Below are 25,769 nucleotides of genomic sequence, written 5' to 3' on the forward strand. Positions count from 1 at the left end.
TACGAATAACTTCCCTAATCATTAGTAGAGGCCGCTATCGAGGCGGGCGGGATTAGGTGTTCGATCAAAAGAGCTTCCTAATACGTACCCTCACCCCTTACTCCAGATCTCCGTAAGCACCCGTGTTCATTGGCATCCACGAGAGTCATTCTAGACATAGAATGCTAAGAGTAACGATTGCTTAGTGTTCATGTCACTACTTTGTGTCTTGACATGACACGAGGTATTCGAACGGTTCCAATTTCCCATAAAAATTGGTGGCGACTCCATACAAAATGCAAACGCTTGTTTTCGAGCCCCTTCACCAAGCGCCCCCGTGGGCGGCCCGCTGTCCACAATGCTTAGATTCCTACAAAAACGTAACAACACAACAATACACCTAGAACACAAGATTAGCTCAAAAATATACTATTTAAAGTATGATGAACAATAGAAACCGAGATAAAATGAGGGGTAAAAGTATATATAAAATGAACATATCAAACTCCCCAAGCTAAACCCTTGCTTGTCCTCAAGCAAAAAACCATATCCCAACAATTGCAATATCCAAACAAGTTATGCAAAATGATTTAAAAACCCAAATCAACATGGGCAAGGAATAAAGCAAAACATGGATGAGATTTACACGACGACGTAGCATGGAAAAACTTTGAATGAACCTTTAAGCTCTTGCATGATCCTTTGACATATGGACTCTCACGGTGCACTCAAACTTGTTTAAATGTGAAAGGACAATTTTGTGAATGAACACTCAACTATCCTCAACTTATAATGATGTGCCCGCAATCTAATGTGGTAAACATGTCAAAACTAGCAAGCCAAGACAATCAAATGTAAGCATGATAAAGAAGCCAAATGAGTAGGAAAAAGGCAAATAAACATGGGTAAAAAAGGGGAACAAAAGAGTTATGGTAATGTGGAGCTAAGTTAAGCTAGCAACTACAAAAAATGCAAAGATGCTCAATTCCAATTCCAACCCAATTTTCAATTCAAACCATAAGAAAAATCTCCAAAATAATATGAATAATGCTTGAGAATTTCTCGTATCCTTTTCTTCTTCTTTTTTTTCTTTCTTTGCATACTTCTTTTTTTTCATTTTCATGCTTTTTTTTATTTTCTTTTTCTTCATTTTTTCTTCATCTTTTCATTCTCATGTTTTTCATCATTTCAAATCATTTTTTTTCTTTCTTTTTTCTTGAGCATTAAGACCAAGCTCACATGATTTCCACAACCTTTGAAACAATTCCTAATTGAGCACCCAAACAAAACAAAACAAAGCTACTAGCTCAACAAGGGTAGACAAGTTATAATGTAGCTAAGAAGAATGTTTATGAAGGGGTCAAGAAGGCAAAAAATATCATGTGAATGACTCCAAAATGTTATAACAAATGAATGCATGCTTACCAAGAGATGACACGAGAACCACACTCATACGTTTTGATGAAACACACATTATAAGGAGACACCTACACTCACCTAAGAGAGACCGGATATGGATGCATCGGTCAAAAAAGGTTCTACCTTACCATTTTGTAGCTTGCCAAAAGTCAAGATCAAGCCTAGTTGATTCATTCTCCATCTCCCACCTACTATGTCAAGACACAAAGAGACATGTTGATAAGGGGGTCGGATGTACGAAACCAAACCTTTATCCCTGCGATTAAAACACAAAGAGGCATGTTTTCGCCTTTTTGGATGATGCTTAATGAAAATTGTGGTGTAACATGTAAAATGCATAAAGTATTTGGCCCAATTGAAATGGAAAGAATGTCGGTAGGAATTGAGCATATGCGGTAATAGGCACCGTCTTAATTGAGATTTGTTATTAGTTTTATTGAAATGTGAGGAGTATTAGTGAACAATAATCACATTTAGCATATCTAATGCTTAATACTCCCCTTTTTTGTCTAATTTTGTTTCAATTTGAGTTAGGGTTCTGACCGGTGTGTAGATGCAGTTGAAGCAGCTATTAAAGTCTTGGAGGTACATATATTGTCTTGAAAGTTCCTTACTGTAAGAAATTTGAATCATTTTGGTACTTACTGGTTTTCTTCTCTTGTAATATGGTGATTGTTGTATTGAAGGATAATCCTTGCACAAATGCTGGCCGAGGTTCAAATTTGACTAAGGATGGTCATGTTGAATGTGATGCTAGTATCATGGATGGGGATTCGGGAGAGTTTACTGCTGTCGGGGAAGTGCCAGGTACCTGAATGCTTACCTGCATTTTAATGTTCTCCTTTGTAAATAACTATATATTGTCGCTGTCAGTCGTTTATTGTCCTAAAACATTTTGTTTGCAGCCAACTATCATTTATAATTGCTGCCCTAATCAACTGATATAAATTTTGTTGGTTTTAGACCAGGTGTGCGAAATCCCATTAAAATTGCTGCCACTCTAATTAAGGAACAAAAGACTGGATCCTCATTGCTTGGTCGGATGCCTCCAAGGTACGAACTTCTACCAGCTGTTTAGAATCCGTATCCTTGCATAATGCTTTTCTTAAAATGTAGTCCTAGCAAAAGAATTTACTGTGATTCAACACACGAAAGCGAGTAAAATCAGCAAGTAAGCCTAGGTGAAAAGCCGGAGTGACTTTGACTTTTAAACTTGCCTCATCACGCAAATGAGCTCGCATGACTGAAGTCACTTATATGTATGCATGTCAAAACAAATTAGCACGAGGAAGAAGCAAGCCCCCAAATGTTCCAAATACTCTCTCATCCATTGTCCAATAAAAACACTGTTCTCTAAATATTGGTGCAAGTTACTCACATCTCCTTTGGATCCGTCATACACTTTCTCACGATTTTACAGAAATTTTATTTGGTTGAGGATCTTGAGGTGTCTAATGTGACTTGTAACCCGATGCAGCATGTTTCTAGTTGAACTATAAGCCACTTATGGACGCATTTCATTTTGGCCCTTCTACTTTCTTGAGCTTCTCCAATTCAAATAGTTTGGAGAGGAGTTGTTTTCTTCTCTCTTTATATGTTGTTTGTGTTCCACAATCCACATTGCTGAAGAGGTTCGTTCCACTAGTTGGCTCTTTCAATTTAGTGAACATGGTAGATTTTATTGATGAGTTAATTTTCTCGCTTCTTATTAGTCTGATTTCTGCTTCCTCTTATTTTGCTGTATATGAAATTAGTGGCTTGTGACCCAAAGAACTAAAGCACAATGGCAAAAGTATACAGCAATGCTTGATGATGCTAAAACACAAAATGGTGTTTATATGGAACCTTCTAGCAGCAGGGATCAGGAAAATGGTCTGTTATCAGGTACTTTCCTCTCCAGCAGGGATCAGGAAAAGTATACACAAGGCTAGTACAATAGAAAGGGAAAGGGAATTCGAACTTACGACTACGTCTATAGAACCTCCGTCACAACAGCTAGGCTAAGACGTCTTCGGTTCAAATATTAAGAATGAGCCAAAAGCTAATGCTTTATTTTTCTATGTTAATAGGTAAGCCGGCGAGTAGGATTAGCTGGGACATATGGCTCAGGTTGTTGGGCATCTTCAAGAGGTCCCTTTGGAGCTCCTTTCATCGTAGGCTGTTGCACTACCGCCGCCAGAGAGTGCTGCGCCTGTTGTGGCTTGTCTTTTGTTCTTAAGAATGCTGCCGGCCGTTGACCCCATTTTTCCTTCGCTATTACCCGCATTCTTGAATGGAATACCTTAACTTCCCTTGATTGAAGTGAAATTTTATTGTTTTAGCATCACAAAGTGGGTGTGATTCAAACTGCTTAATTGTTCATACTATTTTTGATGATTATAATAATAATAATAATAATGCAACAGGTCACAAGCAGGTCCAGCATCTGCCTGCATCAAAGTTCTGCGCTCAATCGTTCAAGCCTGCAATCAACAGGGAACAGATGGAAGTGTCGGAATCCTTATCGTTCAACCTGATGCTCCTTGTATTGTACGCTGTACGCACTTAACAGTTAACCATATGCTTATTGACTTATTTTCAGAAAAGTAAGCAATTCTCTTGTAAGACGGTCTTACAATTGAAAGTAAGAGGTCATTAGAATTTAGAAGCAATAAAATGACACTACTGATGACAAATATTCACTAAATAAAAGAGATCGCCCAACAATAAATTACAAGAAACAGTTGCTAACTAAAAGTCACTGTCGACATTAAGAGAATTATGTTAATCTCCGAGTAAAGTGGTCACAGAATAAATTATTATGGCAGAAATTCACATATTTCAGTCTTTCTGTCGGCATAAAAGAGTTAAAAACCTTTCCTGGTGATTTGGTACAGGCTCCTGTGAATGTACCAAGGCTGAAAGCAGTTGAGATTGCAGCAGGATTCTCGTCGCCATCATTCGGAGTAGGGAAAAGGCCCAAGGTACTCAGCGCCTTCTAGTCTTCAAATTGGTTTGGATTAATTCATACTTCATCTAGCGTTTTAGCCGTACAATCTTTAGATTGTAATGCATAACTAACTATCTGTCTCTTATTGAACCAGCAAGAAGTTCAAATTTGCACTGTTGGATTATGTATGTAATTGATCTTAATAATTTCTGCAGGTTACAATTTTACGGAACAAGCAGAAAAGCCACACTGAAATCAACCACTTTGAAGCTAAAATTGACCTAACAGATAAAACATGGGGGGACCCATATGCAACCAATTTTCTAAAACTCATCGGCCAATAGGAAGCCAAAAAAAAACTTAGCTTTTATATTATGTAGATGAACAATAACAAACAACAACAACAACATCAGAGCCTTAATCCCAAAATGATTTGGGGTCGGCTGACATGAATCATCCTTTCGAACCGTCCATGGGTGAACGCACGCCTCAAAATGCGAATAAAAAGGGAAGATGAAAAACAAAAAGGGAGAACGAAAATGTAATGGAAAGTCAAGGTGAACTTAGAGGTTTTAAAATCGAATTCCGTCTTTCTTTTATAAAAATTTAAAATTTAAATCGAGAGAAAAGATTAAAGCGATTTTTAAAAACCGAAATAGAGTTAAGGATCCGGAATGAACCAGGTAAAAACTATAAGAAAGTGGTTGTTAAAAAAGTGTGTAATAAAGGAGAGAAAAATAAATAACTTAATTTCTTTAAATTAAAGAAATAAAAAACACTAAATCTGTCAAAAACATCAAAAAACCTAAAAATCCACATGTATCCTTTCCCTCCATTGTGCCCTCTCCGTCACCATACTCTCCTCAAGCCCCAGAACTCTCATATCGTGCTCTATCACTCTCAACCATGTCTGTCTCGGTCTTCCTCTGCCTCTAGGGACCTTTTCTGTTCTCCAAGTCTCCCACCTCCTAACCAAAAGGTGCGTCCATAGGTCTCCTTCTTACATGGCCAAACCATCTTAATCGGTTTTCCATCATCTTGTCCTCTATTGGCGCCACTTTTACCTTTTCCCTAATCACCTCATTCCTTAACCGATCTTTCCTTGTATGTCCGCACATCCACCTCAACATGCGCATCTCCGCCACACTCATCTTTTGAATGTGACAATGTTTCACGCCCAACACTCGGAGCCGTAAAGTAGGTAAGGAGCCTAATTGCCGTTCGATAAAATTTTCCCTTTAATCTTTGGGGCATATCTTTATCGCATAGAAACCCTGAAGCACTCTTCCATTTCAACCATCCCGCTTTAATTCTGTGAGCCACATCACCGTCTAACTCCCCATCTTTTTGAATAATAGATCCTAGATATCTGAAGAAATCCGAACCCTCAACAACATTCCCATCGAAAATAATACTCCCCGCCTCTGTCGATCTCAACCCCGCCACCTTAGTGAATTGACACCTCAAATACTCGTCTTACTCCCTGCTCACTGAACCCACGAGTCTCTAAAGTCCGCCTCCACAATTCCAACTTTCTCTCCACCCCTCTTTTGTCTCATCAATCAACACAATATCATCAGCAAACATCATACACCAAGGGATGTCGTCCTGAATATCCCTTGTCAACTCATCCATAACTATAGCAAAGAGAAAAGGACTAAGTGCGGAACCTTGATGCACCCCGATGGTAATAGGAAATTCTTCCGTTCTCCCAACATTAGTGCGAACACTTGCACTAGCCCCCTCATACATGTCCTTTATGAGGTCAATATATTTTCGCGACACACCCTTTCTCGCCAAAGCCCACCAAAGTACTTCTCTTGGTACCCTATCATATGCCTTTTCCAAGTCAATAAAAACCATATGCAAATCCTTCTTCTTGTCCCGATGGTATTCCATCAACTGTCTCATGATAAAAATCGCATCCATAGTCGATCTCCCGGGCATAAATCCAAATTGGTTTTCCGAGATGTCTACATATCTCCTAAGCCTTTGCTCGATTACCCGCTCCCATAGCTTCATCGTATGACTCATAAGTTTAATTCCCCGATAATTGGAACACTCTTGGACATCACCTTTGTTCTTGTACAAAGGGACTAGAGTGCTTTTCCTCCAAGCCGATGGCATCTTGTTGCTCCTCCAAATCTTGTTGAAGAGCATGGTTACCCATTCAATCCCTTTCTCCCCGAAGCACCTCCAAACTTCTATGGGTATACCATCCGGTCCCTCTGCTTTCTATGGGTAGATGAACAATGAGGAGCTCAATTATACAACTTTAATTATTGTTCAAGTCCCACCACTCTAATTTGTGTTATTTGTCAGACCTACACTAGTCCTACCACTTATACGCCGTACAGAATTAGTGGGGAGACACAGAATGACGAAGAAACAACTCCGTTGTGTAAACCGCCCTATAGCTATAGACGGGCCAAATATAACAAGTAACACAAATGAGGAACAATATATAGAGGGGAAAACGAGGAAAATATTTAGTACGAGAAAAGGATGTCCCTAATTCGAAAGTGAGAAGGTGTTGTCAAGATTATAAATGAAAATATTTTAATTTTTGGAGAAGACAATTAAGCAACTACATCCACCATTCCACCCGTATTGGATTGATTAATGTTAATTAATTCACTCGTATTATGTCCAGATTGTATATTACATAAGCGATCACACAAAGTAGGGGCAGTGAAAATGGGATTAGGTAATAAACTAAACTAAATTAACACGGAATCCCATTGTAGAGCGTACAATGACCCTAATTAATACTGCAGCAAGTAAAACATAGTGACAGTTAGAATGCAATAGCTGAACTGCATATGTATGAGCTTACAGGTCCCAAAATTGCGTAAGCAACAGTGCAAGAAACACTGACATGCACTGTGCGTCAGATACTTCTACGGTTCTACCCCAGTCTGAGTTGCACAGGCTCTTGGTTTCAGAAAAAGCCATGGTAACAAGAAACTTGGCTCAATGACCACTTAAATGTGGCATGAGACTACTTAAGAGGCATCCAGTTGTTACGACATACTTATGTTACTTACGGGTGTCATACATTGTCATGAGTCAAATTTTGAAATGATGAGACACAATGTTTAACAGCATCATATAGCATTACTAAATGGCTTGTATAGAAGTCTCTTTCTCGACTTTGCCTCCCTTTATTCCCCACTAGAAAAGTATTGAGTAATGATTGCAAAAGTGAAAGGCGGAAGAAATACTGCATAGGTTCTTTAGTGACATTCATATAGCAGTGCATCAAAACTGGACGTTTACCAATTCCCAAACAGATACACGAGATATAATACATACACGGAGAAAGTAGTTACCTCATGGGGTAATAGCATTGTAAGAATATCCAACTGCAGGAAGCCCTTGTTGCCTAAAAAAGCGACAACCAGTGGAGCCAAGGGATATTTCCGGTTTCTCAAGTTTTCCGCCAGCAATCAGGATGTCTTCTTCTAAGAGGGTCCACCAGGGGTTCCAACTGTTGGTCACTGTCAATGTGGTCTTCCCAAATTTGTCAGGCACTGAAACCTTCTGCTGATACAGCCCAAGCAACAGTTAATCCAGTCATGCAACAATGATTTGGAAGAAAAGCTAATTGCATTGACTATGGCGGACGAAGAATATTTTATAAGGTGCCCCCTAATAAATTTCCGAGGTATCCATGTATCATACACTCATATCCATGTCCAAGCATCAAGTGTTGCACAAAATAATATGAAGACATGGAGTAACATCGACACATCGTATATGAATCATGGATGATTTTCCATATCTCAACATGAACCAGCAAAAAGGGGTGTAGTTAAGGAGTAAGTTCCTACTCAAGAAGGATAGGAGTACATTTTATCTGTTGACGAAGCATTGTTGCACTCTCCTAATTAAATGAGATACTTAAAAGGTATGCAGTTGTTGATAACTTGATATTACTCGGACTCGCGTACAGCAGTAGAAGCATCAGGTACCAATGTGAGTACATTTAAAATAAAGTCTCATCAAATCGACACAAAACCTTACATAACTAATCCCGAAAAAAGACTTTTAGGATCCGTCACACATGAACAAACTAGAATACTTTATATAGCAATATATAACAAAACAGACTTGCTTCCTGAAAAGATTATTAAATGAAACAATCTCAGGAAGCAGGTTGCCAAGGAGAGAAAGGCAGCAATTTTATGAATTACCAAGTTAGATTTCACTAATTGATCTTATTGTACCTTTCTAATGGCTCTACAAGCTTCCATTCTTGTTCATGGCGCACCTTAATTTATTCCCACGAGTGGGAGAAGGAGATGCGAGGGATGTGTCGAACATTGGGCCACTCCTTGCCACTTGGTTCCTTACACGCTTCTCTTAGTTCTGGGCAGTCTATGATCTCAAGTTTCTGAAGGGAAGTGATGTTTTGGATTGCGCCTAATGAGGTGATGCCATTGCAGGAATCGATCCTGAGGGAATGAAGTGATGATAAGCAACTTATCCATTCTGGTAGACCTTTCAATGACTTACAATGAACAATGGAGAGGTTTTTGAGGGCGGTCAAGTGCTTCATCCCTCTAGGCAGCATTAGCAGAGTGCTAAGAGACCCTAAGAGGAGGGAACGGAGATTGTGTCGTAGGGATCTCCAAGGCATGTCATCGTCAAAATGCCCGTCCACTACAGGTACACCAATTAGTGATAGCGATTCCAAGGCAGTGAGATGTTCCAACGCTCCTGAAACACTTGTTAGTCTTTTGCACCACACAATCTCAAGGCTTCGTAAGGAAGAAGAGCTCTTGAACACCTCAATTTCCGATAGCCTCTTCAATTCATCATCACGTTGTATCACGATATTGGTAAGACGTCTAGCCGGCAGAGTAGTGAGATAACCCACACTGTCTACTTTCACATCTAATTTGAGATCTAAGTTTGCAGGTCCTTCAGCTGGTAATATCCGAAACGCCTTGTTGCAGCCCTCCACCTCTAGTGATTCGAGGCTCGGACAAGGAGGAAGAGATGTCAACATGGGGCAGTTATTGATTTCCACTCTCAAGAGACGAGGAAATGGTGGTTGCCAATGCGGCATATCACTGCTGCTATCACTTTCACCAACCCCGCCCCACCATCCCTTCAGCCTTACCAAATCCACAAGGGTGAGAAACTCGAGGGATGGGAAGAAGGGTAAATCCTTTGACCGAGAACTACCAAATGCATCGGTCTCCATGTACTCCAAACTAAGCAAAATCCAAAGAGACAAGGTTTTGAGATGCTTCAAATTACTCAACACTGGGATACCATGCAAACTCTTACCTCTTACGAGCTCAATGGTGACAAGATTGGGAAAAATAATTGCCCAGTCATCATGTGCTCTTCCCCACCTTGGAATTTCAGTACCATTATAATCATTCAAGTGAAACTTCATGAGATTTCGGTTTGGCTGCAACTTCTCAATCACATCCTCATGATTGGATGCACTAGCTTCTTTAAATTTATCACAAAATAATATATTTACCACCTTCAAATTCTTAATGTGCTCCAAATAACCGCCTTCCCATTTATTTTCCTTACTTAAAAGACCTCCATAGATCCTAATTTCAAGCTTGCCCCTTAAATTGACAAGGAATTTTAAGTCTTTCAATTCTCCTCCAAATTGCTTCCTAATTGAACTCACCCCACCCACTTTAAAGTAGGATAGGTATCGTAGGTTAGTCAACTGGTCAATGCCCAAAGGCATGCAAGTCAACTCTCCACACCAATTTATAACGAAGAGCCTAAGATTTACCAATTTGCAAAAATCTTTTGGCCATTCTTTCAAGCTAGAACAGCCTTCCAAAATTAAACTCTCTAAATTATATAGTTTTGTGATTGAATTTGGGAGTGTCTTGAGATTCTTATTATGAGAGAGACAGAGATATCTTAAGTGTAGCAATTCACCAATTGACTCCGGCAAATTTTCGGCATTTGGCACATATAAGCTTAACGATCTAAGGCAACGCCAATTGGCTACTAGTGTTTTCACCACGTCGGAGTGGATCTCTATATTCATAAAGCATGTACGAATATTTCCTTCAGGGAATGAGCTTTTTGTCCATACTTCTCCGTTAATAACTAAATGGCGTATTTTTTTGCTTAAGTTGTTTGACGGACTATTTGCCACACCAATCTCGTCTCCCGCGACTTCTTGAGCAAGATCGTGCATTAAATCGTGCATTTTTAATGATAAAATATCACCGAACTCATCTCTTTTCACATCTTGAAAAAAGCATCGTTTCAGTAAAATTAAAAAGTAGTCATCACTATCACCAATATATCCTTGTGCCACCCAAAGACTAATCAACTCACGTTTCTCCATTACAAAACCCTTTGGGAATAAAGCACAGTGCTTAAAACAATTTTTCAGAGAAGGTTCGAGGTTGTTGTAACTGAGCTTTAAGATTGACATAATTGGATTCTTGGCCGCTTCAATCTGAGGTAACCGATTCTTTTCAAATGATTCCCATCTATGTGTTTCACCATATAAAAGAGTTCCTAGAACTTTTATAGCAAGGGGAACATTGGAGCATTTTTTAACAATTTGTTTGCCAATTCTAGTCAAATGAGGGTCGTTTGCTTGATTTGAGTCTTGTTCAAATGCCGTCAACATAAACAAACGCCACGAATTGTCATCAGATAAACCTTTTAACATATATATATTAGAATGAATGACTTTTCCTAATACCACTTCAGCCGTCTTTTCAGAACGGGTAGTAATGACAACTCTGCTTCCACTAGCACCAATTGTCAAGTATCTTCTCAACTTACTCCACTCATAGGGATCTTCTGTCCACAGATCATCTAATATAAGTAAGTATGTTTTATTTTTCAGTTCTTCTTGAAGTTTTGATTGTATGGATTGCATAGTGGAGACATCACTAGGCTTTTTATTTGTTGATGATTCTATAATATTACCTAATATTGTTTGGACATCTAATCCTTTTCCATCGTGGTCGGAGACACATACCCATAACTTCTTTTCAAACCTAGTTCCGACCCTATCATGATTATACACAAGTTGAGCAAGAGCGGTTTTCCCCAACCCTCCTATTCCCACAACAACAACAAACCCAACATTTTCCTCAACATTAGGATCAAGCAACATATCCACAACCAGTTTCACATCATCCTCCCTTCCAATAATATTCTCATGGGTTTCATCTAAAAAAGAACATGTGTCCTCTTTCCTTTTCAAAGTAGCCTCATGGTCAACCTTAAACTCATATCTAGCATGATCTTTAGCTATAGCATCCAACTTTTGCTGGATGCTCTTAACCTCTTGAGAAGTATTGTAACTAAGAAGAATATGGTTCTTAGAAGAAAAGAAACGACTGACCTTATCTAAGACCTTCTTAGAGAATTTCGCACCAGCATTGAGTTCCTTTTGCTTAGAGATGGTGATAACCTCATCAAAGAGATCATCAGCTTCATAAAGAACTTCCTGGAGTTCCTCTATCCAACCCTGTTCTCCATGGGAGAGCTCGGGTTTCATATCTGCATCGAGGAGCATGTTCTTGATGAATGACACGGACTTGTTCAGTTTTCCGAGATCTGATTCCCAGTCTTTCATGTCTTTGAGGACCGGAGACTGTAATAGTTGAAAGACCTTTTCTACAATAGTAATCAGTGTTCCTAAATCAGCCATGATTTTGTAGAGTAGGTAGAAAAAAACAGGAAATGAGTAACAGGATGAAAAAGGGATTAAAATGAGTAATAATAAAAATAATAAAACATACAACTACTGATCATTTATAAAATGAGTTGCTCCAAGCTACGCCATCACTCCAATTGACTGTTAAATAATAATCAAACATACAACTACTGATTATTTATTAATAAAAAGAACCGCGTATTAGTTGAACAAGCGTGTGACTGGCAGCTGCCACTGCATTTCCAAGAAAGTGATGTCCTACTGGCTACCATGCATTTTCCGACTAAATTAATCTGGAATAAGATAGAGAGGAAAAAGGGGACAATAAAACTGGAACGGAGGGACTACCAATTTACGACTTCAAGTTGAATTGTGAAATGGGTCTCAAAGTAACTAACTAAATTAAAAGCATTCCATGATCATTCAGCATTGTTCAATAAATTAAGTAATCAGATTGAATTAAAGTAATAGGAGTAACAATGAGAGACGGGTAGCTGCATTTGTAGAAACAGTTGTAATGAATACTCTGTATATGTTATATTTGACACGAGTTATTAAGAATCAATAATACCGATTCAAAAAGAATGAAGGAGTTTTCACCATTGATCCATACAGGAACATGAGCCATCAATGATTAAAGCAGCTATAACTGCATTCCATAACACAGCATCGTCCTTGACAGGAATTTCATCAAACAGTTTACGCAGCATTCTTCAAATTACCCACGAGATGCATACCCAGTAATCAATGCCGTAAAAGACACTGGATGTCTAAGAGGACTTTCATCGAACACCGATCGTGCACTTCCCCAAATCCCCATACCGAGCATACATATTAATCAACGACGCCAGTTTAGACGACATTGGTGTGGATTTGTGAGAGGAGATGAGTTAAAGAGGGTTGAATATGAAGAAGATTGATTCGGAGTAATATGTTGACAACGAATAGGATTGGGTTATTCAACGACCAAATGGAAGTTGAATATAATTGTAACTTTGAGAAGACGGCCGAAGTGTATGTCTTAAACTTAAATTAATTGTTGCATTGGTGAGACTGATTTAAGAGAAAGTTGGAATTGTATATTACCAATCACTATCTCATAAAAGGAATTATATTAAACATACCAAATTAATCGCTAAAAATAAAAAAAAAAACTACAAAATTCGTACAATGCGTGGGTGTAAACTTACAACATGAAACAAAAATACCGCTTAATAGAGAACCACAGAACTATAGTTCATCTTGGATTGGCCTTAATGATCGAAGCATAAACGTCTACTCCTTTCATATATTCTGCTTCATCTAGGAACTGCAGCAAGTAAAACATAGTGACAGTTAGAATGCAATAGCTCTACTGCATATGAAAGAGCTTACGGGTTCCAAAATTGCGTAAAGAAACATCGGCATGCACTGTGTTGTTACGACATATGTTCCTTACGGATGTCATTCTAAGAGAGAAAGGCAGCAACTTTATGGATACCAAGTTGATTTCACTCACTGCTTCATTTTGTTGTAGCATCAAGGGAGGAAGATGTAAGGAATGTGCTGAATATTAGGCCACTCTTTACCCCTTGGTTCTTCACATCTTTCTTTTAGGTATGAACAACCATAGATATGAAGTTTCTGAAGGGAAGTGATGCTTTGGATTCCGCCTAGTGATTTGAGGTTGTCGCAACAGTCGATCATGAGGGACTCAAGTGATGATAAGCAGCCTATCCATTCCGGTAGACCTTTCAACCACTTACAATCATCAATATAGAGCTTTTCGAGGGCGGTCAAGTGCTTCATCCCTCTCGGCAGCATTTTCAGAGCGTCAAGGGACTTCAATTGAAGGGAACGGAGATTGTGACTTAGGGATCTCCAAAGCATGTCATCCTCGAATTCCTCGTCCACTATAGGTATACCATCTAGTGATAGCGACTCCAACGCAGTGAGATGCTCCAACGCTGGTTTAACACTTGTTAGTCTTCCGCAGTTCTCAATATCAAGCCTTCGTAAGGAAGAAGAGCTCTTGAATACCTCCTCAATTTCCGATAAACTCTTTGATTCCTGATCATCGTTGATCGTGATGCTAGTAAAGCGGAAAGCAGACAATGTAGCGAGATAGCCCACACTGTCTACTTCCACATAGAAGCTGAGATCTAAGTTTGCAGGTCCTTCACCTGGTAATATCCGCAACACTTTGTTGATCCTGTTCAACCATAGTGATTCTAGGCTCGGACAAGGAGGAAGAGATATCAACTTGGCGCAATCGGTGATTGTTAATGTCGATAGACGAGGAAATGAAGGTAGCCAAAGTGGCATGCCGCTAGTGCTATTTCCGTCACCAACCCCTTTCCACCATCCTTTCAGCCTTTCCAAACCCTCAAGTTCAAGAAACTCAAGGGATGGGAAAAAGGGTATATCCTTTGACCCAGAACTACCAATGCGGCTAATTGCACTAATCTCCATGTATTCCAAATTATTCAACTCGGAAAGAGTCAAACTTTTGAGATGCTTCAAATTACTCAACACTGGGATACCATCCAACCTCTCACAATTACTAAGCGTAATCTCGACAAGATTAGGAAAGGTAATTGCCCAGTCATCCAACGCAGTGAGATGTTCCAACCCTACGGAAACACTCGTCAGCCTTTTGCACTTTTTAATCCTAAGCTTTCGTAGGGAAGAATAGGAGCTCTTGAACACCTCCTCATAATCCGATAACCTCTTCAATTCATCATCGTTTTGTATCACGATATCGGTCAGACATCTAGCAGCTAGAGTAGTGAGATAACCCACACTGTCTAAATTCACCTCTAATTTGAGGTCTAAGTTTGCAGGTCCTTGACCGGGTAATATTCGCAACGACTTATTGCTGCGCGTTAAGTGTAGGGATTCTAGGGCCGGACAAGGAGGAAGAGATGCCAACTCAGGGCATTCTTCGATGGCCAATTTTGAGAGACGAGGAAATGGTGGTTGCCAATGTGGCATGCAGCTGCTGCTATCTCCTTCACAGACCCCACCCCACCATCCTTTCAACCTTGTCAAACCATCAATACGGAGATTCACAAGGGATGGGAAAAATGATACATCCTTTGACCTAGAACAACCGCGGCTAATTGCACCATGTTCCATGTACTCCAAATTACTCAACCTGAAAAGAGTCAAAAATTTCAGATGCTTCAAATTACTCAACAATGGGATACCATGCATCCTCTTAAAGTTATAAAGCTGGATGTTGACAAGTTTAGGAAGAAAAATAGCCCAGTCATCCTTTCCTCTTCCCCACCTTGGAATTTCAGTACCATTATATCCATACAAGCACAACTCCATGAGATTTCGATTTGGCTGCAGCTTCTCAATCACAGCATCATTATTGGATTCACGAGCTTCTTCATTAAAAGATATTGATATTGCCTTCAGATTCTTAATGTGCTCCAAATAACCGCCTTCCCATTTATTTTCCTTCTCAATTACCAGGTTTTTATTGATGGTCATTTTAAGTTGACCCCTTAAATTGACAATAAATTTCAAGTCTTTCAACTGTCCTCCACATTGCTTACCCACTTTAAAGTAGGTTAGGTCTCGTAGATTAGTCAACTGGTCAATGCCCAAAGGCATGCAAGTCAACTTGGAACACTCACGTATATCCAAGAGTCTAAGATTTACCAATTTGCAAAAATCTTTTGGCCACTCTTCCAATCTACTACAATTACTCAAAAACAAGCTCTGTAAATTAAATAATTTTGTAATTGAATTCGGGAGTGTCTTGAGCTTCTCATTTCTAGAGAGATCTAGATACCTTAAGTGTAACAGATCTCCAATTGACTCCGGCAAATTTCTGGCGAACGGCAAATACAAGCGTAACGATCTTAAACAACGCCATTTAGATACTAGAGTTTTCACCATGTCCAAGTGGACCCGGACGTCATTATTCATATAACATGTACGAATATTACTTTCAGGGAAATAGTTAATCGCCCCTGCTTTCTCATCAATAAATAAATGGCGAAGCTTTCTGCTTAAGTTGTTTCGCGGACTATTTGTCACAATAATCTCGTCCCCCGCAACTTCTTGAGCAAGATCGTGAATTAAATCATGCATCTTAAATGACACGATATCACCGAAGTCATCTCTTCTAACATCTTGAAAAAAACAGCGTTTTAGTAAGATCAAAAAGTAATCCTCACTATCACCAATATATCCTTGTGCCATCCAAAGACTAATCAACTCTTGTTTGTTCATTTCAAAATCCTTAGGGAATAAAGCACAATACCTAAAACAATTTTTAACAGAAGGCTCAAGGTTGTTGTAGCTGAGCTTTAAGATGGACATAATTGGATTTTTGGTAGTTTCAATGTGAGGTAGTCGTTTCTTTTCAAACGATTCCCATTTTTCTTGTGTTTGACCAAATAAAAGAGTTCCTAGAACTTTTATAGCAAGGGGAACATTGGAGCATTTTTTAACAATTTTTTTGCCAATTGTAATCAATTCAGGGTCGTTTGCTTCATCGGATTCTCGTTTGAATGCCGTCAGCATAAACAAACGACAGGAATTCTCATCGGACAAACCTTTCAACATATACTTTTTAGAGTGAGCAGCTGTTGCTAATACCACTTCAGCTGTTTCCTCCGAACGGGTAGTAATGACAACTTTACTTCCCCTACCACCAATTGTCAAGTATCTACTCAGCTTACTCCACTCATTGGGATCTTTAGTCCACACATCATCTAATATAAGCAAGTATGTCTTATTATTCAGTTCTTCATGTAATTTGTTACAAATGGACTCCATTGTGGAGACATCACTTGGCTTTTTTTTTGTTGATGACTCTATAATATTACCTAATATCGCTTTCACATCTAATCCTTTCCCATCTTGGTCGGAGACACATGTCCATAACTTCTTCTCAAACCTAGTTCCAACCCTATCGTGATTATACACAAGTCGAGCAAGGGCGGTTTTCCCCAACCCTCCTATTCCCACAACAGCAACAAACCCAACATTCTCCTCAACATTAGGATCAAGCAACATGTCTACAACAACCTTCACATCATCCTCCCTTCCAATTATATTCTCATGGGTTGCATTTAAAAAGGAACAAGTGTCCTCTTTCCTATTCAAAGTAGCATGAGGGTCAACCTCAAACTTAAATCTAGCATGATCCTTAGCTATAGCATCTAACTTTTGCTGGATGCACTTAACCTCTTGAGAAGTTTTATAACTAACAAGAATACGATTCTTAGATGAAAAGAAATGACTCACCTTATCTAAGACCTTCTTGGAGAACTTAGCACCTGGAGCATTGAGTTCCTTCTGCTTAGCGATAGTAATGACCTCATCAAAGAGATCATCAGCTTCGTAAAGAACTTGATTCAGCTCATCAACCCAATGCTGTTCTTCATGGGAGAGCACGGGTTTCATATCCGCGTCCAGGAGCATGTTTTTGATGAAGGAGACAGAGTTGTTAAGGTTTTCGAGATCGGATTGCCAGTTTTTCATGTCTTTGAGGACAGGAGATCGTAAGAGTTTAAAGACCGATTCAGCAATGGAGATCAGTGCTCCCAAATCAGCCATAGCTTTGTGAAATAAGCAGGTGAGAAAAGGGATTAAGAGATGTATGTTTGTTTTGGAGTAATGACTACACCTTCACAAATTGTGATGTTTATATAGCATACAAGATCTACAACAGCTTCCTAGTATGTGGTTAGCACTTAGCAATCTACTGTACTTGCTCAAATTATTTTTGGGGGACAATGCTTGGGGAGTTAGGACAGTGACAATATCTTTGTGGTAGAAATCAGCGATAAGGAGCACAATTATACAACTTTAATTATTGTTCAGTCCCACCACTCTAATTTTTGTTCAGATGGACAAAGACTTGATTAATTCGGACACTAGTTCTAAGACGGTTTTATTTAAGATGGTCACCTTAAATAATACCCGAAGTAATCATTTTATCTCAATTGTTTGTTTACCTTTGTTTAAATACGCTTATATACGCCTCATAAAAAATTGAAAAAGTAAACAATTAACCATAACAGACGGAATAATATACAACGGTCTTACCTAATTAGCTGTACTGCTGTAGTGTGAAAATAAAGTTGAATGTACTTGGTAACTCTTTGTAAGAAAGTGGAATCCAACGAACGATGAAATTGAGCAGAATGTCTGGGCCCTGATTTTACAAAAGATGATTGTAAATGTAATCCCAAAATTACTGGCTTTTACCCTGGGCCGAGTTGTATTTGTTTATATATGACGTTTTTTATTTCGAGAAGATAATTATGTAACTAAATCTATGATCTACCATTGTTGGATTGATAAATGAAAAAATTATGAAATTGACGGAAAAACATACCTGTTTTTGATTAAGACTGAGAATATCATCTCTCAAATTCCCATTTCTTCCTCAAATTCCCATTTCTTCCTTCTGAAATTTAACAAACTATTACTCTGTATTTTTGCTGGGAATTGGGGGATTTTGAAATCAAATTTCTTTTGCTGGAAATTGGGGATTTTGAAAATAGGAAATTGGGGGACTTTTAAGTTTATTTAACCCTTTTGCTTTGGTGAGACTTTACTTTGGTGAGACAGATTTAAGCTTAAATAATGAGATTACATTCCGTAATTTTTTTTGGTGAAAGATTACATTCCGTAATTGCGAATTCAATTGTATTACTAACAACTAGATTTTGTGTCCGTACGTTGTACGGGTTATAATATTGATTCGTCTCTAATTGTATCTTCGCAATTGAGAAGTTATGTTTACTTTCTTAACATTAGTTTTCTCGTGAGAATGTGAGTATATACAAATACATTAAAATATTTTTTTTAGAATATGATATATACAAATAAATTAACCTTCTTTTTTTTATGATTTGTGTATATAAAAGTTATAATCGCTATGCACGAGTAACTAAATAGTGTTCTGTTTGTAAGTGAGCTTGTACAAATGTAGTTTTTTTTGCATCTGGAAAATGTAAGTTTTCTTCGTAGAATAAATAATTAATGAGTTAAATACAGGCCTGACTAACTCAATATTAATTGTTATATGTTATATTTGAAGAATAATTAGAAATTATTATTATTATTTTAAATATTTTAAATTACAAAAATAATTGAAAAATCAAGTTTATATATTTTATTAAATTAATATAATTTTTATAAATTCTTCACTATAAGTATGGTAAGTAATATTAATTATAATATTATTATTATTGAATATGATTGCTTTTGACAAATAAAATATACCATACCAATCTATATTTTGACATGTATTCTAATTCTACCTCGACCCGTGACCCGTATAAGCCCACCCATATTTAGTCTGACCCGTATTCGAGTTTAACATGTATGAACCGCCTTAGCAGCCGACCCATCCAACCCGTTTGAGTGGTCTAGCAAACCTTGTATCAAAGTCATGTGGTAATATCTAAATTTTTGTCAACCGTATTCGAGTTTAACATGATGAATCAGCTTTCAAGAATGACCCATCCAACTCGTTTGAGTGGTCTACAACTGTTTTAAAATTCTTATCATTTTAGCTTTTTATTTTTAAAGTTTATATATATATATACTAATATAACTCTTCATCTTGATTGGATAAAATTTCCATAAGTTTGGTGATAGTTCTACAAATAACTTTATCACCTTGATCGGATAGAATTTGCATAATTTTAATTTATAATTTGAAATTTTATTAGGTAGTTAAAAAAGTAAAGTAAGGTAATTTACAAAGTATTAATTTCTGCCAATATCCAAATCGCGTGGTATTATTTTTAGAAAAAGAGGATGAGTCATTTGAAAATTTCTAACTCTAATAAACTAATATACCCCTAACTGTAGTCCTTGAATAATACCGTCCTGTAATTAATTATATCAATACTTTGCGAAAGGCCTGGACTCATCTTGCTATTTGGCTATGCTTTGCAACTTTGATATATACAAATGCATGTCTACATTCTAATGCTCAAAAACAAAATTCACACAGGAAACACCGTGGATTATGAATATCATCGAGACAAATCAATGGGTGGCAGAAGAAGCTCGGTGCTCTGGTGGCTGTCGAAGTGGTGGACTCGGGTTTTGCTGCCACTTCGGTTGAATTTGTCGACCGTGGTGGTCAGATTGGTTGCAGGTCACGGTTCAACTGCTCGGAATCGATGATGAATGATGGAGTGGTGGTGCTGGCAGTCGAACTGGCGGTTTGATGGAGATGAATCGAGACATGGTGGTTGTAGAACGGAGCACAGGAGAAATGGAGGTCAGGCGACAATGGTTCGAATTTACGGCGGTCGTACGGTGGCAGGCTGCTAATGATTGTTGCTGCGGTGGACAGAGGAAGGCGAATCAGTGGAGCTGCTGCTGCTGGTTGTCGAATTGAACGGAGGTCTTCAATTGAAGGAGGTGAACCCGGGTTTTAATTCCGAGTTCGGAATTGAAGATGGAGAATTGAATTGGGTGGTTGTTGTGGTCGGGTAGTGGTGTTGGTGAACGATGGTGATGGTGTATATATATATATATATATATATATATATATATATATATATATATATATATATATATATATATAGAAATAGGATCATATGAGTTTGGTTTTTTTTGGTGAGTACACCCTCTAAATCAACCACTTATCTAATCTAAGATGGATGGTACTGATTAGATTAGATCTTACCCAACCTACAAATACCCACTTTTTCCTCAATATCCCCCATTATTAGAAAAAATCACTCTCTCTCCTCTTTCAACCTCTAAAAACCGTAACCAAAAAAAAAGAATCGATAAGAATTATGAAATTCAATCTTCATCAATTTCGTTCAAATTCAAACTACAAACACAGTCTTTCATCATACTCATTCAAATTCGTCATCAATTAAGGAGATTTTTCGTCACTTTCGCCTCATCTTCGTATTGCATTTCAATTTTACAATAGGTAAGTACTAATTTTGTTTTTCCGGATCCGATTTGTGCGTTTTCATTATCGTTCTTATCTAATGTTCGTTTCATTTTCGTTGATTCGTTGTATATCTGCTTGTTCTTATGTCTTTGTTGTTAAATTACTTGTTCTCTCATTGTTTTTGCCAATAATTTCTAAGGTTTTGAGTTTGAGATGAAAATTCTAAATGATTTGTGCATTTTCATCTTGTTTGTAAGGTGTTTGAGTAGGTTTTTTTTATTCAATTGTGTTTTTTGTATCTTTGATAATATCTCGAATTCTCTGGTTAATCTGTTAATAGCAGTTATTGTATTACTTTAACCGAGTTATTGTATTATTCAAACTCAGTTATTGTATTTTGTATTTTGTATTTACTTCTTGTTTGCTATGTTTGAATATATTCTGTTAATAATAGTTATTGTATTGCTTTAACCGAGTTATTGTATTATTCAAACTTAGTTATTGTATTGTTTTAACTTAGTTGTTTCAAATTAAAGTTGTTGTAAGATGGCGTATTCTTATATAATCTGTTTAGGTTGGTTATAATAATATTACACCTCAATTATTGTATTGTTTTAGCTTAGTTATTTCAATTTGGAGTTATTATTGTGGTCTCATATAATATGCTTATAGTCGGTTATAATAGTATACTTTACTTCTCTAAAATATCCAGTTATTTTATAGTTGTTTTACGGTTATTGTATTATACAAACTCAGTTATTGTATTTTTGCGATTTACTTTTTTTTTTGTTTTAATCTGTTAACAATGATTATTGTATTGCTTTAACCGAATTATTGTATTATTCAAACTTAATTATTGTATTGTTTTAAATTAGTTATTTCAAATTAGAGTTGTTGCAAGATGACGTCTTCTTATATAATCTGTTTAAGTTGGTTATAGTAATATTACATCTCAATTATTGTATTGTTTTAACTTAGTTATTTAAATTTGTAATTATTGTTGTGGTCTTATATAATCTGCTTATAGTTGTATAGTAATTTATAACTTACTCTCTTTTTGTTTTTATTTCTTTCAGTGGGCTTTTGTTGTCTGCTAGTTCAGCCCACATCAATAGGCAAGACATGGTTCTCGTCGGGAAGAAATATCGGTGGAAGAAACGTGAACACAACGGCAAGACACGGTTCTCGTTGGAAGAAATATTTTTAGACGTTGTAATAGAGATAAATATATGTAATATTTGTGATGTACTATTGTTAGATGTATTATTTGAAATGCTTAGATGTAATGATGATGATGCTTAGCTATAATTTATTGGAGATATTTAAGTGTAATGTGTTGGAAACAAAATAGTTATATAATAAAAGTAAGTGATTTGTTTTAGCCATGTTATATATGATTATTTCATTTTTCAGATTTTGCAATTGCATTAACCAATCTCAATGATTGATTGAATGGAAATGACTAGTTATTCAATTAAAGAAGATGAAAACAAACACACGATAGATATTTGAATATATTTGAGTTTCATCTTAATACAATAACACAATTTACTCATTACAATAACCGAGTTTCTACATTACAATAACTACAAATACCAGAGTTTTACATTACAATAATTGAGTTTCTACATTACAATAATCGATTTTCTACATTAGAATAATTACAAATACCGAGTTTCTACATTACAATAGCCGAGCTTTTCTACATTACAATAATCGAGTTTCTATATTACAATAATTGAGCTATTCAATTAAACAAGATGAAAGCTAACAACAAATGACCAAGTATATACATCAATTTTTCCATTGAATGTCAATTATCCGCGTCTATCTTGATTCAATCTGCAAATCACCAAAAAGAAGAATATAACTTAATAGAACATCATATAGAATGACTCGGTCAATATATTATAATAACTAGACTATAAAATAACTGTAATTGAGTTTAAACAACTAACGAGTGAATAACTGAATCACATATAGAATAACTGACTTTATTCATTACAATAATCGAGTTTCTACATTACAATAACTACAAATATCAGAGTTTCTACATACCATAACTGAGTTTATACATTACAATAACTGAGTTTCTACATTACAATAACTGAGTTTCTACATTACAATAATCGAGTTTCGCATTTGAATAACTATTAAATAACCACGTTTCTTCATTACAATAATTGAGTTTCTATATTGAACTAGACATTATAACATACAATTGGTGTGCTAAGTTATATTACCAACAATTTTTCAGGATTATGATAATAAATCACCAATCAAATGCCAACGGTATGATAGACAAGCATATTAACGGAGTAACAATTGAAATAACTCGCAAAATAACATATATTCACTTACATAATCTACACTTACCTTCGTTTTGTCGATTCGCGCAAAGGTTTCTGCAAGTTTTAGGCGAAAATTGATGATTGAAGAGTGTATCAATCAAATTGAACGAATATGATGAATTAATTTTGTGTTTTTGACTTGAATTACTCGAGTTTTTATGAAGATTTGATTGAATAACGTCTTGAAATTGAAGAAAATAGGAAAAAGGAGAGAAAGAATGAAGAAATTAGGGAAACAAGATAGAATATGAAGAAGATGAACAATACAGGAGACCTAATTTTGTGATGCGTTAGTTATTTTCGTAGATTAGGATTTTTTTTGGGTTTAATCTCAGCCATTGATCTTGTTAGATCCAATGGTATATAAATGCGGGGGTAACTCACGAAAAATGGCAAACTCACCGGATCTTGCCTCTCTCTATATATATATATATATATATATATATATATATATAGAGGCCGGATCAGGTGAGGCACCTCATTATGGCGAGGCGGCCGGTCTCACCAAAATGATACATGTTGACCGGACTGTGATATATTGCGCGGGCTTAGATTAAAATTGACTCAATTACATTATTACAAACACACACTCAACCCTATACAAACAACGTTCTTTCTTCATCATCAAAACTCCTCTCAGCCATCTTTCCCAAATCAATCTCCATAACCTAATCAAGTGAAGCAATTGTTCGTAGATTGCAGCGATTTTCCGATCAATTGTAGCGATTTTCCAATCAGTTTGATCTATTCCAGATTTTTTTTCGATCAATTTGATCAATTCCGGCGTTTTTTCGATCAATTTGATCAATTGAGCATTTTCAGATCAATTGTAGCGATTTTCCAATTGCATGACCTACCTGCATCCACAAATTTGGATCATTTGCAGTATAAGAATAAGACTAAAACATGATGATGATGAGTCTTATTCTTCAATCATGGGTTTGGGTAACTTAACCTTGTCTGACAATTACACAGGTTTTTATTTTCTCCTTTTTTTTACCCATTACCTAATTTTTATCAGTTGTTATGCGAAGATTTCTTCTTTTCTTGTTTGCGATCTTTTTCGTTGTTGTTGTTGTACTTGTTATAATTTCGGAATTGAAATTTTCTTGAAGAAGCACTAGTGTAGTGACTATAGTCCAAGTTTTGTTAAAATAGCATTCGATAACAAGCGTCTGCTGTCTGCGCTAAATTGCATCAGTATAATTTATAAATTTCCTGGTTTGTTTTGTGCTGGTTGTAAATTGACAGTCTTGGTGGATTTCGGAATTGAAATTTTCTTGAAGAAGCACTATTGTAGTGACTATAGTCCAACTTGTTAAAATAGCATTTGATAATAAGCGTCTGCTGTCGCCTGTCTGCACTAAATTGCATCAGTATAAATTTCCTGGTTTGTTTTTGTGCTGGCTGTAAATTGTCAGTCTTGCAATAAAAACTCTGTCCTTTAGTTTATCGGTTATTGCAATAAAAAATGGGTCAAAGTGAATGAATTTTGTGGCTCTGTAAAAAATAAAATTGAAATCTGAATGAGATACAAGGGAAAATGGGTCCAAGGTGAACAAACCTTGTTGATATCAGCTAGGCCGCCTTCTGCTTGTCCATATAAGAGATACTCAGTTGCAACTCCGGCCAATGCTATACATGAGAATCTGTTCAGCATCTAATTAAGATATACTGGTTTAGTAAGCATGAGTAGCTCCCACCAATTCACAAAATAATGAAAATGAAAGCAAATAAATAGTATGCCTGATAAAGTTATGACTCCAGACAATTAGAACATACCGTAGCTGTTAGTTTTCCAGTGTTGACCTGAAAAATACAGTCATTTTCATGGATCAATGAATAGTGGTAGAATGATTTTGTGCATTGCAGAGTTCAGTCAAGATAAGTACATAACCAAAAGAAGCTCATTATGTGTATGAGAATCTCAACATTTGCTCGGAACACCATCTTAAGGAAACAACTCCTGCTGTCTCAAAGAATTTTGCCCATGGCACTATGGCAGGGGAAGAGACAGAGATACTATGTTTAGATGACTAATAAAGATGAAAGAATACATATTGTAGTGATAGTGCATTGACTCGTTGAAAGACAGTTTTCTGCGGAGTAAGATATTTTACTTGGTAGATGTCTGACGGCCATTAATCAACCAAAAATCATTTGCCCTTTTTCTTATTTGGTGAATCTCAGACCTCGTTTTGTGAATCTCAGACCTTATTCTGTTAATCTCAAACCTTATTATGTGAATGTCAGACCTTATTCTGTTAATCTTAGAGCTTAATTTGTGAACTTAGAAGCTAATATTCTTAAATTTTGTTATAAGTGATAAGAGATAACCTGTTTTGCTCTTCTCCTGATTTTGTGAATATTTATCCTTATGTTGTGAATCCTATAGCTTATTTTGTGAATCTGTAAGATAATTTTCTAAACTTGGTCATTATAGGTGTTAGGAATCACCTATTTTGGTCTTTGCCTTATTTTGTGAATCTCAGTCCTTATGTTGTGAATCCTAGAGCTTGTTTTGTGAACTTGTAAGAT

The 25,769-nt window shown here is 36.8% G+C and overlaps 2 protein-coding genes and 1 long non-coding RNA gene across 6 annotated transcripts; 1 reads left to right on the top strand and 2 right to left on the bottom strand.

Annotated features, from left to right (window-relative positions):
* The first annotated feature begins 1,154 nt into the window (after positions 1-1,154).
* On the top strand, positions 1,155-3,296 carry LOC141614079 (uncharacterized). 2 transcript variants are annotated; one of them, XR_012529308.1, is made up of 3 exons: positions 1,155-1,983; positions 2,085-2,205; positions 2,367-3,296. It is a non-coding gene; the product is annotated as an uncharacterized LOC141614079 (long non-coding RNA). The 2 variants fall into 2 exon arrangements; XR_012529307.1 differs by having other exon boundaries at positions 1,158-1,983; positions 2,362-3,296.
* LOC141614063 (putative disease resistance protein RGA1) lies at positions 3,214-18,618 on the bottom strand. Of its 3 annotated transcripts, XM_074432825.1 has the most exons (4): positions 18,343-18,618; positions 18,051-18,159; positions 8,557-11,959; positions 3,214-7,870 (listed from the first exon to the last, which is right to left on the bottom strand). In XM_074432825.1, exon 3 carries the CDS (start codon positions 11,916-11,918, stop codon positions 8,607-8,609), a length of 3,312 nt encoding a protein of 1,103 aa, XP_074288926.1. In that variant the 5' UTR covers positions 11,919-11,959; positions 18,051-18,159; positions 18,343-18,618; the 3' UTR covers positions 3,214-7,870; positions 8,557-8,606. The 3 variants fall into 3 exon arrangements, with proteins under 3 accessions (XP_074288926.1, XP_074288931.1, XP_074288922.1); XM_074432830.1 differs by lacking the exons at positions 18,051-18,159; positions 18,343-18,618 and adding an exon at positions 17,247-17,334; XM_074432821.1 differs by lacking the exons at positions 18,051-18,159; positions 18,343-18,618 and adding an exon at positions 12,600-12,924.
* Positions 13,014-18,003, bottom strand: LOC141614059 (putative disease resistance protein RGA1). The gene is made up of 2 exons (XM_074432815.1): positions 13,498-18,003; positions 13,014-13,308 (listed from the first exon to the last, which is right to left on the bottom strand). Exon 1 carries the CDS (start codon positions 17,556-17,558, stop codon positions 13,518-13,520), a length of 4,041 nt encoding a protein of 1,346 aa, XP_074288916.1. The 5' UTR covers positions 17,559-18,003; the 3' UTR covers positions 13,014-13,308; positions 13,498-13,517.
* Positions 18,619-25,769: the final 7,151 nt, after the last annotated feature.

This window comes from Silene latifolia, chromosome 1 (genome assembly GCF_048544455.1).
Source record: "Silene latifolia isolate original U9 population chromosome 1, ASM4854445v1, whole genome shotgun sequence".
NCBI classification, from domain to species: domain Eukaryota; kingdom Viridiplantae; phylum Streptophyta; class Magnoliopsida; order Caryophyllales; family Caryophyllaceae; genus Silene; species Silene latifolia.